The sequence below is a fragment of the Nothoprocta perdicaria genome, unplaced genomic scaffold, assembly GCF_003342845.1.
Source record: "Nothoprocta perdicaria isolate Ctin4 unplaced genomic scaffold, notPer1 scaffold_173, whole genome shotgun sequence".
Classification (NCBI taxonomy): domain Eukaryota; kingdom Metazoa; phylum Chordata; class Aves; order Tinamiformes; family Tinamidae; genus Nothoprocta; species Nothoprocta perdicaria.
This window is the reverse complement of record NW_020454905.1, coordinates 1,219,749-1,235,553: the sequence shown is the minus strand read 5'-3', so window position 1 is coordinate 1,235,553 and position 15,805 is coordinate 1,219,749. Positions and strand designations below refer to the sequence as shown.

The 15,805-nt window shown below is 36.7% G+C and overlaps 1 protein-coding gene across 1 annotated transcript in view; it reads right to left on the bottom strand.

Moving 5' to 3' along the window:
• The window catches only part of THSD7A (thrombospondin type 1 domain containing 7A), a 199,692-nt gene that overhangs the window by 69,408 nt on the left and 114,479 nt on the right, over nucleotides 1-15,805 (bottom strand). The window contains exon 10 of the mRNA XM_026036254.1: nucleotides 191-382. Coding sequence (XP_025892039.1) covers nucleotides 191-382 — 192 coding nt within the window. The remainder of the gene's footprint in view (nucleotides 1-190; nucleotides 383-15,805) is intronic.

The window sequence follows — 15,805 nt, the reverse complement described above, 5'->3', positions numbered from 1 at the left end:
GATAAACTTTTAGAAAACAGCACCATGCCTAAATTTAGCACCTATATTTAAATAGCATTTCTACACCAAAAAAAAAAAGGAAAAAAACACAGTTTAATTTTTCTTTTCTGCTCACAGAATCGTATTTTGACACCACAGGGGCAGTCGGTAGCTCAGGGGAAGGCCGGCGCGGCCAAGCAGGCGGGCCTACCTGCACCAGCGTAGGCCAGGATGGAGCGGGCGCGCAGCTGCTTTCCCTCGGTGGTTTTGCCGGAGCAGGTGTGCGAGCAGGAGGACCAGGAGGCCCACGTGCTGAGCACGCAGTCCTGGGGGCAYGGAGCATCGCAGGCCACGGGGATGGGGTAGATGGCGTCTCTGCACAGCTGCCTCTCGACCTCTTCTCCTGGGAAAGAAAAGGCCAGTGGCAGTCCATTGTTGGTTCAATTAACTTAAAATGAGCAACCTCACCCAGATGGGCTCACAAGTAAATTAGATTCTGTTCTTGTACGTAAACAAGATGAATAGGTTTGTTGTTAAAATAACTTCTCTGCCTTGATGTCAGAACACGCTTGAGCTTAGTTTAATGCGACATTCCACTGAAATGGATGCCAGCATGGGTGATATTTGATATTTCATTTTGTTATTATATTTCTGGTTACATTAAAAAAAAATACTACTGTGAAAAACAGAGTATTTAACACACCTACAGAAAACTGTATAAATAGACAATGCGAGTGTATTAGACATCTACTCTTAACACATATTTGTTGAGGAAGGAGAAAAGTATCCTAACTTTTAGTTCAATAAATTTGTTCTGTGTCTGTTTTATAACCCCCAATTTATCTTTCGAATTGTAGTTGTGCATCAAAACATAAAGACAGTTGCAGCAAGCTGGAGTCAGGGAGTTTTGTTTCATCATAAAGGTCTTCCCTAATTAGCCAAACCAGTACGTGTCATTATGTCACTGAACTATCAAAACAACAAGAAAAACAAACCCCAAAGTGGGCATTTTTATTCTATCAGAACAATCTTAATTAAGCTAAAAAGACCCAGGCAAGTATAAATTGCTTAATAAAATACTAGTCAGTGTTTAAAGTAGAGGATTCCTTTTTTTTTTTTTTTTTTTTTTTTTTTTTGGCATACGAGATCAACTAGTGACTGGAGTTTAGCAGAACAGGATCCTAATCATAAAATGGTGAGTTCTGCAAGGGGCCAAGTGTTTCCCTCACCAGGTCAGTTCTTATCCATTAAGAATAACAAAGATCTCAGACATCAAAAATTCTCGGAAAGAGCAACAAAAGCTTGAGGATTAATCTTCACTTTAGACCAATGGAGGAAAAAAAAAAAAAGAGAGAGAGAAAGAGAGATGCGGYCAGAGTTTTAAAGTTTAATCCTTGTTACCATAAACTCCAATTAGAAAAGGTGATTTCAGTGAATCCTCGGGGACTGAGGAGGAGCCTTATACACGATGCCAGTTACAAGGAACTGTGAAAAAGCTGCATATGAGAGACCTCTGGGCTTGGAAGGCTCCATTAACCCCATGTAACCAAGTTCTGATGCAGTCTCAATTACACATAGGGAATTCTTTAAAGTTATCTGAAAGGCATTAACTTTCAAAAGCATCTGAATGCTTTTTGTGTTATATCATCCTTGCAGTGCTGGGRTATAAAAACTTCTAATGAGTTACGATTGATCTACTAAAATGTTATTGATGTATAGCTAATCTCCGTGGAACTGAACAGGACCATCTATTATATTACATATGTTATGATCCACCATGTCAGCTATTTTGTTTTAATAGCTAATGTCAATGAATGACGTCTCATCAAGATTTGCAATGAAAATAAGTTCTCAATATATCAAACATTTGTTAAAAATAATCATTAAATACTTTGTAATTTAATGATGAAGACATTAGCTGACATTAATGATTGCCACCTGGATTCTGAAAGCTAATTCAACGAGAAGTGTGTATGCTGTAAATCAAGCAAAGATCTATAAATATTGCTTTATATGAGCTCCAAATTAGGCTTTCATTGCTTAACAGAATAATAATAAAATGAATCAATCTAAATGAATCAATCTAAATGAATAAAATGAATCAATCTAATCTAAACAGAATCTACATTTCTGTCATTTAACCTTTACAGAGTCTTCAAACCTCTGAAACAAGAGTTTCTGCCAATTATTAATATTAATATAGAGAGCATCTCTATACTCATACTATATCATGATTCCCACAATAACTAATGCCCATTTCTTTTCCAAAAAAAGGGAAAGATGGGGGTCCTCAATCATCCACTTACCAGTGTCAAATATTTTATTCCTGAAGAAACTTTAGCCACTGCAGAACTGCAAAGCTCAGCCCTCCTCAGCTCTGCAGCAAGCAACTTTGTGAAAGAATTAAGCTAGAAAAGGGATGAACCTAATCCTCAAACTCTTCCCTCTCCAGGTAGGGCTCCACAATGTAAACTACTAGGACATATCCACACCTTACAAGTAATACCACTATTATAACAAAGTGCATCATACAACCACATTAAAATACTCTCACTAACTTATATCAATCATATCAATCACCTATCAATCATTATGACTTTAACTGGAAACTCAGGTTAGGCTCAGAGATTTYAGTTTCATTTGAAGTTTATATTTAAAATAAAAAAAGCCTTCAAAGTCTTGCAAGTCTTTTATTATGTGCTTGTTCAAAAAAATTTTCTAAATTTGTTATCTTATATATTAGCATGCAGTTTTTGTCAGGAGTCCAGTTCTTACRTGATGAAGGCAATGGACAGAAATGCAGTTGGAAGAAATATTTTATAATGGGTAGTTCATACCTTCAGGGAGATATTTTACTTGGACTAAATTGTTTCTGACATTTCACTAATGATTTTATGAACATCTTGACCTTTGTAGCCATTCTCTTTAAAGTGTATAGTGCAGTCAGCTACCAGGAACACTCGGCTATACGCTGGGAACAAGGCCAATGTAGAGACTTAAAAACTTGGAAAAAGTCCCACTTGAAAGTTCATCATCTGTAGTCTAATATTTGAGTTTTACTGTTACGTATCCATGTTGCACAAGAGATGGTACAGATCTCCATAAAAATGAATGAAAAGTCCCTGCCCTTAAGAACTTATATTCTAAAAGAAAAAGAGAGTCCTGCGCTCCCCAGAAACCCCCAGAAAAACAGAAGCAAAAATGTGACATAAAAACCCTCTTCCCCTTCGAGAGGCTGTTTTGTGCTTATCTAGTTGAATGATATATTTTTCTTAGGCAACACMTGCATACTAGAGCCTAAATTCTCCAAACTGACCTGGAAAGAGTGACTACATTTAGAAATGGCATGACACAACAAGGGTTTTCTTTCTCAAGAATATAAAATGTCTATAACTGATTATATCTTTGCTGAGAGTTTTAGCARTTTCTGGCAGCAGTGGAGACTACAGAGAAACCAGCCCTTCAACCTTCAACCCCTGATCTGTTAGGCCAGCTCTTGCTAGGTAAGCAGTCAAGAGTGCCATTACATTAAAACCCCTTTTTGGCCAACTTTGTGATGTGGAAGCCCTCTAGCTAGTGTGGCTAGCGTGAAAATTTTGTTTAGAACCTCAGACTCAGGTTCTGCACACTCAGGTTCTACGTCTGATGCAGCCAGTTCATGTCATTACTTTGTGTTTTTCCTTCTCAGTTATAAAATACGCATGATATTTAAGTTTCTTGCAAAATGTCTTAAAAAGAAAAAAAAAATTCTAGAGCTAGTAATACTACTGTAAGACACRGCAAGAAAACTCCGTTGCCTGTTGAGCATCTTTAGTATGATGCATGCTTCAGTGCCCAGCAAAAAATTGCTGTCAAATCCTGACCTGCAGTAAATGGAGAGGCAATTGCCTAACAGAGGGCAAAATTATTTTAAAGCCCTAAAATGAACAGCAAAATCACTGCTGGATTCAATGAGGCACGGAGAATGGTTGAACTCTCCTCTAAAATCAACATAAAATAGAAATGTGGTAGTGGTTCCTTGCAATCAAGTAATTAACTTGGTCTCACTCTTGAACCTGGAAACCAGCTATAATCTCTCAAAGGCTAAATTATTACCCAATACAAATCATGCAGAAATTGGTACCACATTCATAATAAATAGGATCATCTCATGTGAGGGCTTTGAATATTGCTATTATAAGTCATTTAAAGAATTCTGTAATAATCTGTAAAGGGCAGATGTATCACAGAGTGGTAAAACAAATCATAGAGACACAGTCGAAAGTCCGTAAAACAATTAATGACAGCAATGGAGCGTAACATTGAAAACTGCAGCCTCCTGCAGACTGCACTGCTTAGTCCAACCTGCTCAAAGGTACTGGTGCTTCTGAGATTCCAAAACAAAACAAAAAACAACAACAACAAAGGGTGTTTTTAAATCTGTGCATTTAAAACAAGGATGTGCAAATGCAAAATGATGGAAAGGAATGATAGTCCAAATTGCTGCTTGATCTAGATGTACAGAGTTATCCCTCCTAGGCTATATATTGTGTTTCCTGTATGTAATTATATCAGTTACAGGCAGCACTCTCCCAGTTGATGGCCCTGTTAGTGACTTYCTCACCTTACCCATGTAGCTGAAATGGGCACTCACAGGGTGTTGTTGTGGGAAAGCTACTACACCCAAAATGCTTTCAACACACCTGAGCCTGGCTTTCAAATACTCTGTGTCTGTGGGCAAWGAAAGTCTGGCTACATTTAATGACCTTCAATAATGCCTTGAGACACGGGAGCTTCCGTCCAGACAAAATAAACAATGATGGACCACAAGCCTGAGAAGTCCTGGCAGAAAAATGCTGTAAAAAGTCTGACTGTGAGCAGCAACCCTCATTTCAACACTGCTATCAGTTAGTGGCACTAGCCAGGGGGAAGAAACACAGTTATTTCACACCATGTTAAAATCTACATGACTTGTACTGGTTGCCATTTATGTGTTCCTTCCTTTGCCACGATGAAAAAACATCTGCCTCAAAGTGCTAGGCTGCCTCCTGGGTGGAGCTGGATGGTTGAAACAGCCAAAAGTAGGCTGCTCTTTACCCACACAATTCCCCATAGAGGATCCTTCCATATCAAGACCCATATGTACCCTCATACCTGAGGGTACCTTATTCAAATACCTGAAGGGTAAATGTAGGGAGGAAGGGGCCAAACTCTTCTCAGTAGTGGCCAGTGACAGGATAAGGAGCAAYGATACATGGGAGGTTCCATCTCCACGTGAACTTTACTGTGAGGGTGACAGAGCAGTGGAACAGGCTGCCCAGGGAGGTTGTGGAGTCTCCTTCTCTGGAGGTCTTCAGAACCTGTCTGGATGCCACTCTGTGCCACATGCCCCAGGTGTCCCTGCTGTAGCAGAGGAGTTGGACTAGATGATCTCTAGGGGTCCTTTCCAACCTCAGCCATTCTGATTCTGTGACACTAATACCCTGGTCAGCCTTTGAGCATGCCGAGTAACCTCCTCGAACTGGCAGAGGAGTTGGAGTGAACTGTGTCCACCAGGAACAGCTCAGCCTTGAACTACCTGTGAATATCTATCTATCTATCTATCTATCTATCTATCTATCTATCTGCCAATCTGGTAAAAATAGGTCTGCGGTAGGTGCTCAACATTGTTTTTCCTATGGGATTCACTTCTACAACTCTCCATACCTGAGGTTAGCAAAGTATGTATTTCTCTACTGGGGAGTTTCTATGTGCAATAATTTTATCTTTTTAATTTTATAATTATTTATTATTATATTTACTGATTTTCTAATGTTATATAAAGGTAGTCTGACTGAAAGTGTGTAAAATGCATTTTTTTTTCTCTTCTCACAATTTGTAAGGRCCTAAGTGGCTGTTTCAATTGCACTTTACAGCACAAAAGAAGCAAAAAAAAAACAGAATAAAATGTAACTGCATGAAAATTATGAGAATGTCACAACTAGATTATAATAGTACAGTAAAAATGCTAATGTGTTTCCTCTAAATGTCAGTATACTAAAACACATAAAAAAAAATCAAACCTTTAAGTAAAGCACCAAAATGAAATAAGAAAATATCTTACAAATTTGTCCAAACTTGCCGTATACAAGATCTGTTTCCCTCCCTCTCTCTCCACATGATTTCTGCACTAGACTTTCATTAGTAAAATCTGGTGTAAATATTGGCTGATATTTAGACTTATATTCTAGTGGGTAATTCTTCACATTACAGAAAAGCCATTSAAATCATCACACAAAAACACATTTTCAGATGACAGGACACCTTATATCTGCTAATGAAAAGATAATGATAAAATATCAGGAAGAAACAACATGATTCTTTTCATTTCTAACACTATTGCCTGCCTTTCACGCCGCTAAGCAATTATCAGCCCTCAAAGCTTACCAAAAAAAAAAAGACAAATCCCGCCTGCCCAGCACACACTGTCATAGCAAATTAACTTCTTTCTAAACCACAGGGCTCCAGCAATAGTTTGGATTTGTTTTTCCCTGCATTGATCAGAACAGGTAGAAATGACATTGCAATCCGTGCATAGCAAAAAGTAGAAAACCACAACATTTTCATTCAAATTCTGCCCTTTTGCAAAATTTGGCAGCTGCTCTCTGTCCTCTTGAAGCCTTTGTGTCTCACTGTGGCTTCACCAGAACTGCTGATTGGAAATGCAGTACGATACACACCCCACACAACGAGAGATTTTTTGGTATTAGTGATTTTTTTKKWWTTTTTTTTTCCTTTTATATGGTATTTTCTGCAGAAGGCTGTCTTTCTCCTAGCACATGTTTCTAATTAAAATCCATGCACTCCCATGACAAGCTGACCCAGATTTTTCTACAGAGAGAATTTAGAAGTTAATCTCTGAAAACCTAATCAAAAAAGCCACTGAAAGGGAAAACAACAATATTTACATGCAATTCATCATTTAGGGACTAGTTTAGCACAAAATCTTAAAGAAGAATAATTGGAGAAAAAAAAAACAGTATCACAGAACAATTTTTGTTCTTGAACTAGTTCAATACTTTATATATAAAAAATTATTTGATAGACATCAGGGAATTTAAATGTTTTATTAATCCCACCAACCTTCATAATATCTTGAGAGTGTTTATTCGTCTCTCTAATGTTAAAGGATGTCAATGTAGGCTTTAATGTTAGTAAAATGGTAATGTCCTTGAAAACAATAGCAAATATGTATGCTTACACGCAATTATTTTATATTCTAGATCCTGAACCACTAGCTCTCTGCATGAATTAGCCTGATAATTTTCCAACATTTTGAGCAATTTTTGAACACACTTTATAGTTAAACATTAAGAATAACTAATATAAAGTTTATGGTCTCAATGTATTTTACTCCTGTAACCTCAAAGTTTTTCAATGAACACTGGAAAGATTGTCTATTTTCTCTGTGTCTCATAAAGTAGAAAGTGTCTGCATTCAGTTGTACAGCTTAGGTTCCTAGCTGTTAACTCTCAGTGTCAAATCAGTTTCTAAATCCCTAACCACATGCTTTTCTCTCAATTGCTTTCACTAAGTAGCATTTGCATTTAATTAAGTATGTCTTAATTAGTTGATGGTTAATATTCGTGAAGTCRTTTTCTTCTAAGAAGCCTAAGTAGAAACGGCACTGATTTCAATGAAGACAAATATTCCACTGCTTCTCACATCTGTTGGTTATGCAAAAATGTAGGAATGTTGCCCTAGTAATTTAAAGAAATGAAAACATTATTGTCAGTTTRTGTGTAAAAATTTATTCTGGTTCTGGTTTTGATGTAGAGTATCACACAGTCTATTCCTTATTAAAAGAAAATGATGAGCAACATACTTTGGTCCCTTGTTCAAAAAAAACCAAACAAACCACAAAATGAATTTCATAAACAGGGATGCATTTTTAAAAATAAGAGACCTGATAAGACAAGCATATAAATCTTTGTATTATTTACCTGTTTATTATGATTGCACATACAAGCCTGTGAGATATATTAAAAGTCACTTACCATTTCTTTCCTTTCTCTGTATCAGCAAGAAGATACTAGAAGATACGAACACTTAAAAAAAAAAAAAAAAAAAAGTAATCCTATCTTTTATTTTTTTTTTAGGTAAACTTTTGCTAGGAAAAAATTACTGTTCATGACAGGAACCAATGCAATCAAAAAGCTGGAGCTCATAACTCTATATAATAGCACTCTTGCCTAAATCAAAAGCAATGGCATGTCAAGGCACATTAGAGAAAATGATGACCTTTTTGAGATCTTCTTTTCTTGGAAGAGCTGAAATACTCCCATTTTATAATCAGCAACTTCCTGTGCAATTTTCTTCAAGTATTCAACCTTTTGGGAGAAGAGGTTTTGACCTGTATAAAGGTAGTGACTTTAAGAACTCCCAAATTCACATGGAAATCTAATTCCAACCTGGGTACACGAGTCCTTCTACTTCTTCTCTGTAACTAAACCAATAGATGCTCAGCTCCCACCTGAGCTCCAGGTGAAAATGCAGTGCCTGATGGCCTTCCCCAGGACACAGTGTATCAGCAGCTGTAGCAAGAATGCAGAAAGGCATAACCCACTTCAGAGAATGTACTGGAGAGCTAGAGGATTTGGAGGTCACTACCCTGCTCAGATAAGGTGGCCAAGRTTCTAAATGTCTTTTACTGTTGTTAAGATCACCCAATGTTTCGTTAAGCAGATTTCCAAGAAAGGGAGTCAAACCAATCTGGCATTCTTTAAAGCATTAGGTATATGCACCATATATATATATATATGAGTTAAAAGAACAGTTAGTTACAATCCTCAGTTTGACAGATAAAATAATGAAAGCAATAAAAGAGCAACTCTGAAGCAAAAATAAAGAATCAATTTCAAAACTTTAAAATTGTTTCAGATGCTAAAAAGTATGTTCCTTGGATTGGATTGGACTGATTAAGAATAATGAAATCACATCTTCAGATGAAATATTAATGCTTTCATTTTCACATCTGATAATAGAAGAACATATGTACCTCCACTTATATTGAAGTCACTTATCAGGACTATATTCATGTAGACCTAAACTTGACAGAGAAGAATAAAAACAGGGAAAGAAATAGTATTTCTTTTTCCATACAGTGGTTTTCAGCTATAAAATGCAGTGCCATCTGTTACATATGTAGAAAGAGCAGATTAAGTAACAGTATGAAAAATAATATTCCATAACTATGTCAACTCAGAAACATATTTAAAAAACAGTAATCTAGGGTATTTGGCTGGGAAAAAAAACTTTTTTTTCCCCCCATTAAAGCGCTAACTTCTTATTTATCCTCGAATTCTTTACCAGAAGACAGAAGAGAATGAAAATAAGCAAAGCAGAAATTTTCCAAATTTTCCAAGGACAATGAAAATGAGAAAAAGATGAAAATTTCTTCTACTCTTTTCCTCACCATAATAAGTAGCACATTTTGTGGTACTCATTTTATTCTTTACTCTCCTCCCCTCCCTTTTCTTTTTTACATTAGTATTTCCTAAATTTGCTCAGTCTTTGCCAAAGACTATTTGACATACATTTCACCAGAACAATATGGAGAGATTTCCACTACTCCCTGTAATTACAGGCGTATTTCTGTAACTGGTAGCAATGGTGTTAGTAGTGATGGCAGCAGCAGTATCAGTTCCCCAAAACATTCAGCAATCACTCAGCTAGCTGTGAAGCTCCTGATAAGAAAAACAGTTCGTTTTTATACCTGTTACTCCACCATCTACACACACAGGCACACCAGGGCTATCTCAGAGCACGTGTTGTGACTTGYAGCATGTTGTGACATGTTGTAACATGGCCATTTAAACTCTGAGATTCTAAGTCACCAAGAAATGACTTATACAGATGCCACATATTTTATGTACATATTCAAAGACTAATAGAAAAGTCATTATTATAAATTCTAGTGTCTTTGAAGTTTTCACTTGCTCTAATACCACTGAATATGCACCAACATGAAAGAGGCAGCATCTACTGTCTTCTTATAGTGAGTATCATTGAAAAAGGCTCATCTGAATAGTACTACTGAAAAAWTAATCCAAATTAATTAAAATGGGGCTTTAAAGAAGATTAATGAAAATGTATCATGTATGAGCATCCCTATTCAAAATGAAAGAGAAAATTCTTAACAATTAAAATTAAAGACACCTTAACTCCGAATAAGAGGATTCATATGCCTGTTTGATGCAGTTCAGCTAACTTATTTTTACAGCTAATTCAGATCAGCTTTCCTGAGTGTCACCACGTAAAMGAGGCAAAATAAACAAAAAGCTGAATCATGAAGTACCATCAATAGAACRTCATTTGTCCTTCGTAACTTTATGCCACAGCACATTTGTACCAGAGGACTGTTAGTCAAGCATTCCTGTCATACCTGAACACCTTCGAACAAACAGGAACAAGCTTTCCCTACTGCTTGACAGGTAGCTGAAGCATTTTCATGGCCCATTTGTTCATGTAGTCATCTTACTGAGACCAAAAAGGAACAGAGAACACGAATGTATCGATCATAACCAAGCGCTGCTGCCTTCTAACGTCAAATAAGCCAATCAAATGTCATCTTGGTATAAAAGAAAAAGTAAGTTTGAGGACAAGCTATGGTCCCACTGAGAATAAAATCAATATTAGTCATGGGACCAAGTAGGATCAATATGTCAAACCAATAGGCCACATTTTAAGCTGAATAGGGAGAGGAAAGGAAAAGTGCTGACAGAGCTATAAAGCAACAGGAAGGCACAGGAGAAGTGTGAAAGATTAGGTCACTTGAAAATTGTCAGTGTTTTTCTAAGAATACTTGGAAAAAACACCAACTCACTTTAAAAAGATATAGCTGTCAACTAGCCTCATATCTCCCCAGTCATGGGGAGTACTATTTATACACATACAAGCATATGACTTTAAAAATAAAAACATTTTTTCCACATGTGTAAAATGTTTAAGAGTGGAAAAAAAATAYCTTTAACAAAGTTTACATTTTTTTTGCTTAGCATAATTTTGACCACTAAACATTTGACAATAGMCTCATCCAAGGAGCTCAAAATTAAATGGAGAGGAAGTCTAGGGAAAAGCAACAAAACCTCACTGGTTTCAAATCAGTTTAATTAGAAATTAATTAATCCTGATGAATTGATATAAACTAGATTAATGTCCACAGATCTGATTTAGAAACAGAAGCATAAAAAGGATAATAATTGGCAAGACTACAATAATAATTTCATGGAAACACGGTGACAGCTCCTCTAAGGTCAGCTGACTGGCATCACTCTTCTCCTTCCTGCAATTCCCTACACTGWGATCACAGTCTGCTTATGTTTAGCAGCTACCTTCAAGAGCCTGATTTTGAGGAGATATTGGATAGCCATAACTTTCATGAACTTCAGGCTTTTCATGTTCTCCATAATATGAATTTTGGCAGACTTGTGAACTTTCGAGCTTAACTTTATAAATTTGCATCATGAATTGATTCATAAGTGCTCCAGCACTGCACTTTCATCCCAGACCCTGGCCATTAACATTTTAACACTATTCCACTCTCTAATGCAAGTGCGTGGCTCATAGCTGAAAAGAATCACTAATGACATGCAACTACTAGAATATTAGATGAACTTTACATTTTGCCAGTTATCTAATTTCACTGCTGCAAAGATACTTGCTGTACAAATATACATGTGACTGAAAAGGGGTCATAAAAAGAGGAGAAAAAAGAAACTAGGATTTTTTTCCAGGAAAAGATGATTACAAATATTCTCTTTGCATTATTCATCTGGCTGTAGCTAGTGTAGTGTAGCTAGCTACTCTATATTCAATATGACAGCTCAATTGACTCACAGGTAAAACACAGGAACTGAGAAGTGTAAAGGAGATGACTGTCACGGTCATGTTTACACCTTTCTGAGAAACAGTTTTATAATTGACTTCATGGATGCTTCTGTCTGTATTTCACTAGGGACCACTTTTTTAACCATCATCCATTCAGTATCTCCTCAGCATTAGGAGCAGGAGGCACAGCATGCCCTTAGGGTGCTCAGACTGTGAATTAATCTGGTCTTTTGAAAATAGTTTCACAACTGCTTCTTCTTCAGCAGACCAAAACTAAGCCCTTTTTGTGGCTCATTCGTTCCTCAGCCTYACTATCTGGATCCAAAGGGAGAGCACCCAGGACAGCAAGCAGYGGTGAACACTTCTGTATCTCACAAATCTATGTGAAACCAAGGAAGTATAACTACTCTGTCCCACCCCAAAAATAAAAGTAACAGAGGCCTAACTGAGAACACTGGATTGTTAAAACTTTTTTGGCTTTGGCATTAAGCTACACAAGGAACCATCAGAGAATCACAGAGATCTGACAGGCTCCACTGCAGATTTGGAGCTACCCAGAGAAATCAGCTGTACTCTGGAGACAAGTTAGGCCCATGTCCCCTCCAAGAATGAAATCACTGCTTTTACAGAAGCCTCCCACAAGACATAAGAACTAAGAGAGCATCTTTCTTTTACTCTCCTTAAAAAAGTTCTGTCTAGACCGAGATATTCAGATGAAAAGATTTGATTTAGTTTCTGTTTATTCTTCTTATTCTGTTTATTCTTCTTATTCTACTACCTTATTATTCTTCTTATTCTACTATCTTTTCTCTGGAAAACTTTACTGGAGCAATTTGCTATTTATAAAATAATACCAGTACCAATAAAGGATATATCAAATTAATAAAATTAAAACCAAACATCTGATAATTCCTAAGGCAAGATTGACATGGTTAATCCATTAACTCCCCCCAAATTAATTAATTAATTAATTAATTAATTGTCCCCACAATTAAGTCATCTGGAATTGGTATAAATAAAGTTGCCTATGTATAAAGCATTTTTTTTTAAATGAATAATCACATGCAACTTCTTTTTCCACTGGATTTTCCTCCCTCATTTCACAGACAAGAAACTCCTTAATGAGTAGTTATTTAGTATTTTTAGTTCCATTCTCATTGTTAAAGGTGTGAGCCCATGTTTTATTTACCATATATTAACTAAAAAGTGTTATTAGAACATCATTAGAAATTCTTTTCTAAGACCTTTCTGTGATGGCTATCACACACTCACCAATAAATTTACCTTCAAAATATTCAAGACATGACAGGTCAGTAGTATTTATATTTTGCCGATGCTGAACAGCAGCGAAGTAATATTAGACTTTGAAGAATGAGACAACTAGCCTATAGACAAAGCATTCATTACTACAAAATGCCCACTGAATCCCCAAAGGAGACACAATCGTTTCACAACTAAGGGAGGGATTGAGTGGGGAAAAAATGCCACTTCAGCACAATTAAATAATTAAAGATTTGATCCTCTACCTTTGCATCAGGTGCAGACAAGCAACCTTATTTTCAYTGAGTTTAAGCGATGAGCTTTGTCACCTAATATATGATATTTTGGCATGATATTTCTTTCCAATTTTCTAGTTCAGGATAGGAGCCATATGAAAACCAGTAATTCTGCCACAGCTATTAAGCTGACCCTGGACATCACAACAGCAGCAGCAGATCAGAGGGCACTCTGGGTTCCTGCTCCAGAAGGGAGGAATTTCTCTCTCTCCCCCTTCTCAGGCTTCTGATCCAGCCTCACTTTCTGTGGATACTAACCCAGCCTGTCACCTGAGTGTCCCTTTCACCCAGCTGTACCAAGTCCTCTACAGCTCCTTACCAAATCTTTCCTCTGGCCAACAGCCACCCAATCCAGACCCTCCTAATGTGGGTTCCTAATCTCAGTCTCTAAACCTGGTTCTGCAGGTTTATTCTGCAGGAAACTTTCAGTTTCTCTTGCTTTCCATTCCTCCCTTTCACCTGAGCCCAACACTGAGCATGAATCTGTTCCTCTGCAGTGGGTTTGTCCACAGCTGAAACCTGGACAAAATCAACCTCCAGCCCCAAAGTCTGGACTGGACCCCTGGGAATACTGGACAGAGTGTTGTCTGCTTGACTTTGGAGAAAGCATTGTGGCTTACTATGTTTCCAAATATCTCGTTTTGAAGTTCTGAGTGCAATGCATGAATCACAATCTTAACCATTCTATGATTCTGCATGGGAGTTGCAAATGACACAAATTATCTTAATCTGCAACTGCAACAGTCGTGTGAAATCAGATACTTCTTGGCAGATAAACAGCAGCTTTAGATTAATCAGTGCTCAACAAAAATTATGATCTGAAAGAAAGGTCAGACAACGAGTAACTTAAGGATCGAAGACTGCAAATAAAATTCCTATTCTTTATTCTGACTTGACACATACGGCTAATGAGGATGTTGTAATCACTACCATGATTTATGAACATAGTAGTTTCACAGCTTCAATGTTTTATTAAGAAAATTTACCATTTGTGTGCAGGATGCCTGGAAAATATGTCTGTACAATCTAAAAATAAGTATTTTAAAATGCATACATAAGTGTCACTAGCATTCTTATTACAATAAAGCTTGAAGTCTAATGAAGATCCGACTCCTGCTTTCTAGGCCACTATACAAATCAAAACATCTCCCTACCTAACTTACTGACTTTTGCAACACGTAGTTCTGGCAACATCTTGTGTTTTCAGCTGGTTGCTTGATAAAACACAGGTTACTAAAATTTGTAATTAAATTGCGTTCTATTCCGGGAATACTCTTGCTTTTCACCACAGACAATTTCTRCCCCTAGAAGTCTGACATTTTAAGTGCACAAGCCCACTTTTCTCTGCAAAGTACTGGTACATTCTAGACATAAGTGTAACATAAAATAGCAAAAACATCTCTTATGACTAGATAACCAAGTTATTATTTACAACACAAGATAAAGATTTAGGTAATTAAGTTGGTCTACCCATTTTAAACTTATTTTTAAGTAAACTTACATTTTAAGCTACATGTTAAGCTATTTTAAGCTTTTACATTTTAAACTATGTTTAACATTGATGTCTCTATAGACATTGTATATAATGAACCACAACGCTGTCTTCAAAAATGTACCATAAATTGGACCAGAATCTATCACACTAAGATCAGTGGTGATAAGTTATTGCACTGCACTGATGAAACTCTTATTTGTTTTACTTACTCCTTTAACTGAAGTCAATGCTTCACTCTTCCAGGCCAATTATTATTTCCAGGTCAAAAGATATTGAGAGAGGAAGTGATGTATTTAGTCAGCTTTCATAACGGAATCACATCATGTTATACAAGTATTAAAAAGATCTATTCTTATATGGGATTTAATGGGGGCTCATCCACTTTCCTAATGGCAAGATAAGACACAAAAGGAATACCAATTGTATGGTATATGGTATGACATATTAAATGTGGCCTTCCTTCAGCAAAAGAATTAGTGTGTGTTAGGCTTCTTGATTACAGAACTGGACTGGGATAGTTTCAGTGGTACTATACACTATGCTTTTCTTCAATCACCTTAAAACTAAGCACAGCAAATAATCTTGTTAAACAGAAATGCCTTAAAAATTCAATGTCCCGGAACACTGCAGCTTGAGGGTACCAATTTTAAGATCCTTTAAAAAGACCGTAATTTTACCCTTCGTGTTTCCAGTAACAAATTATTAGGTACAACAAACACCAAGTAAAACTATTAAAAATATTCAATTGTTTTACATAGCCAGGTAAATTAAAGCAAAGAAATGACTGGGATATATATTCCATATTTATGTACTCTACTGTGAAGAACAAAGTATGCTTCCACTATATCTCAGCCTTTATTTTAAATGCCTCAGATGGTGAGCCAAAAAGCTCTCAGGCAGCAAAGAGCAGTCTCAGTCAATCCTATAA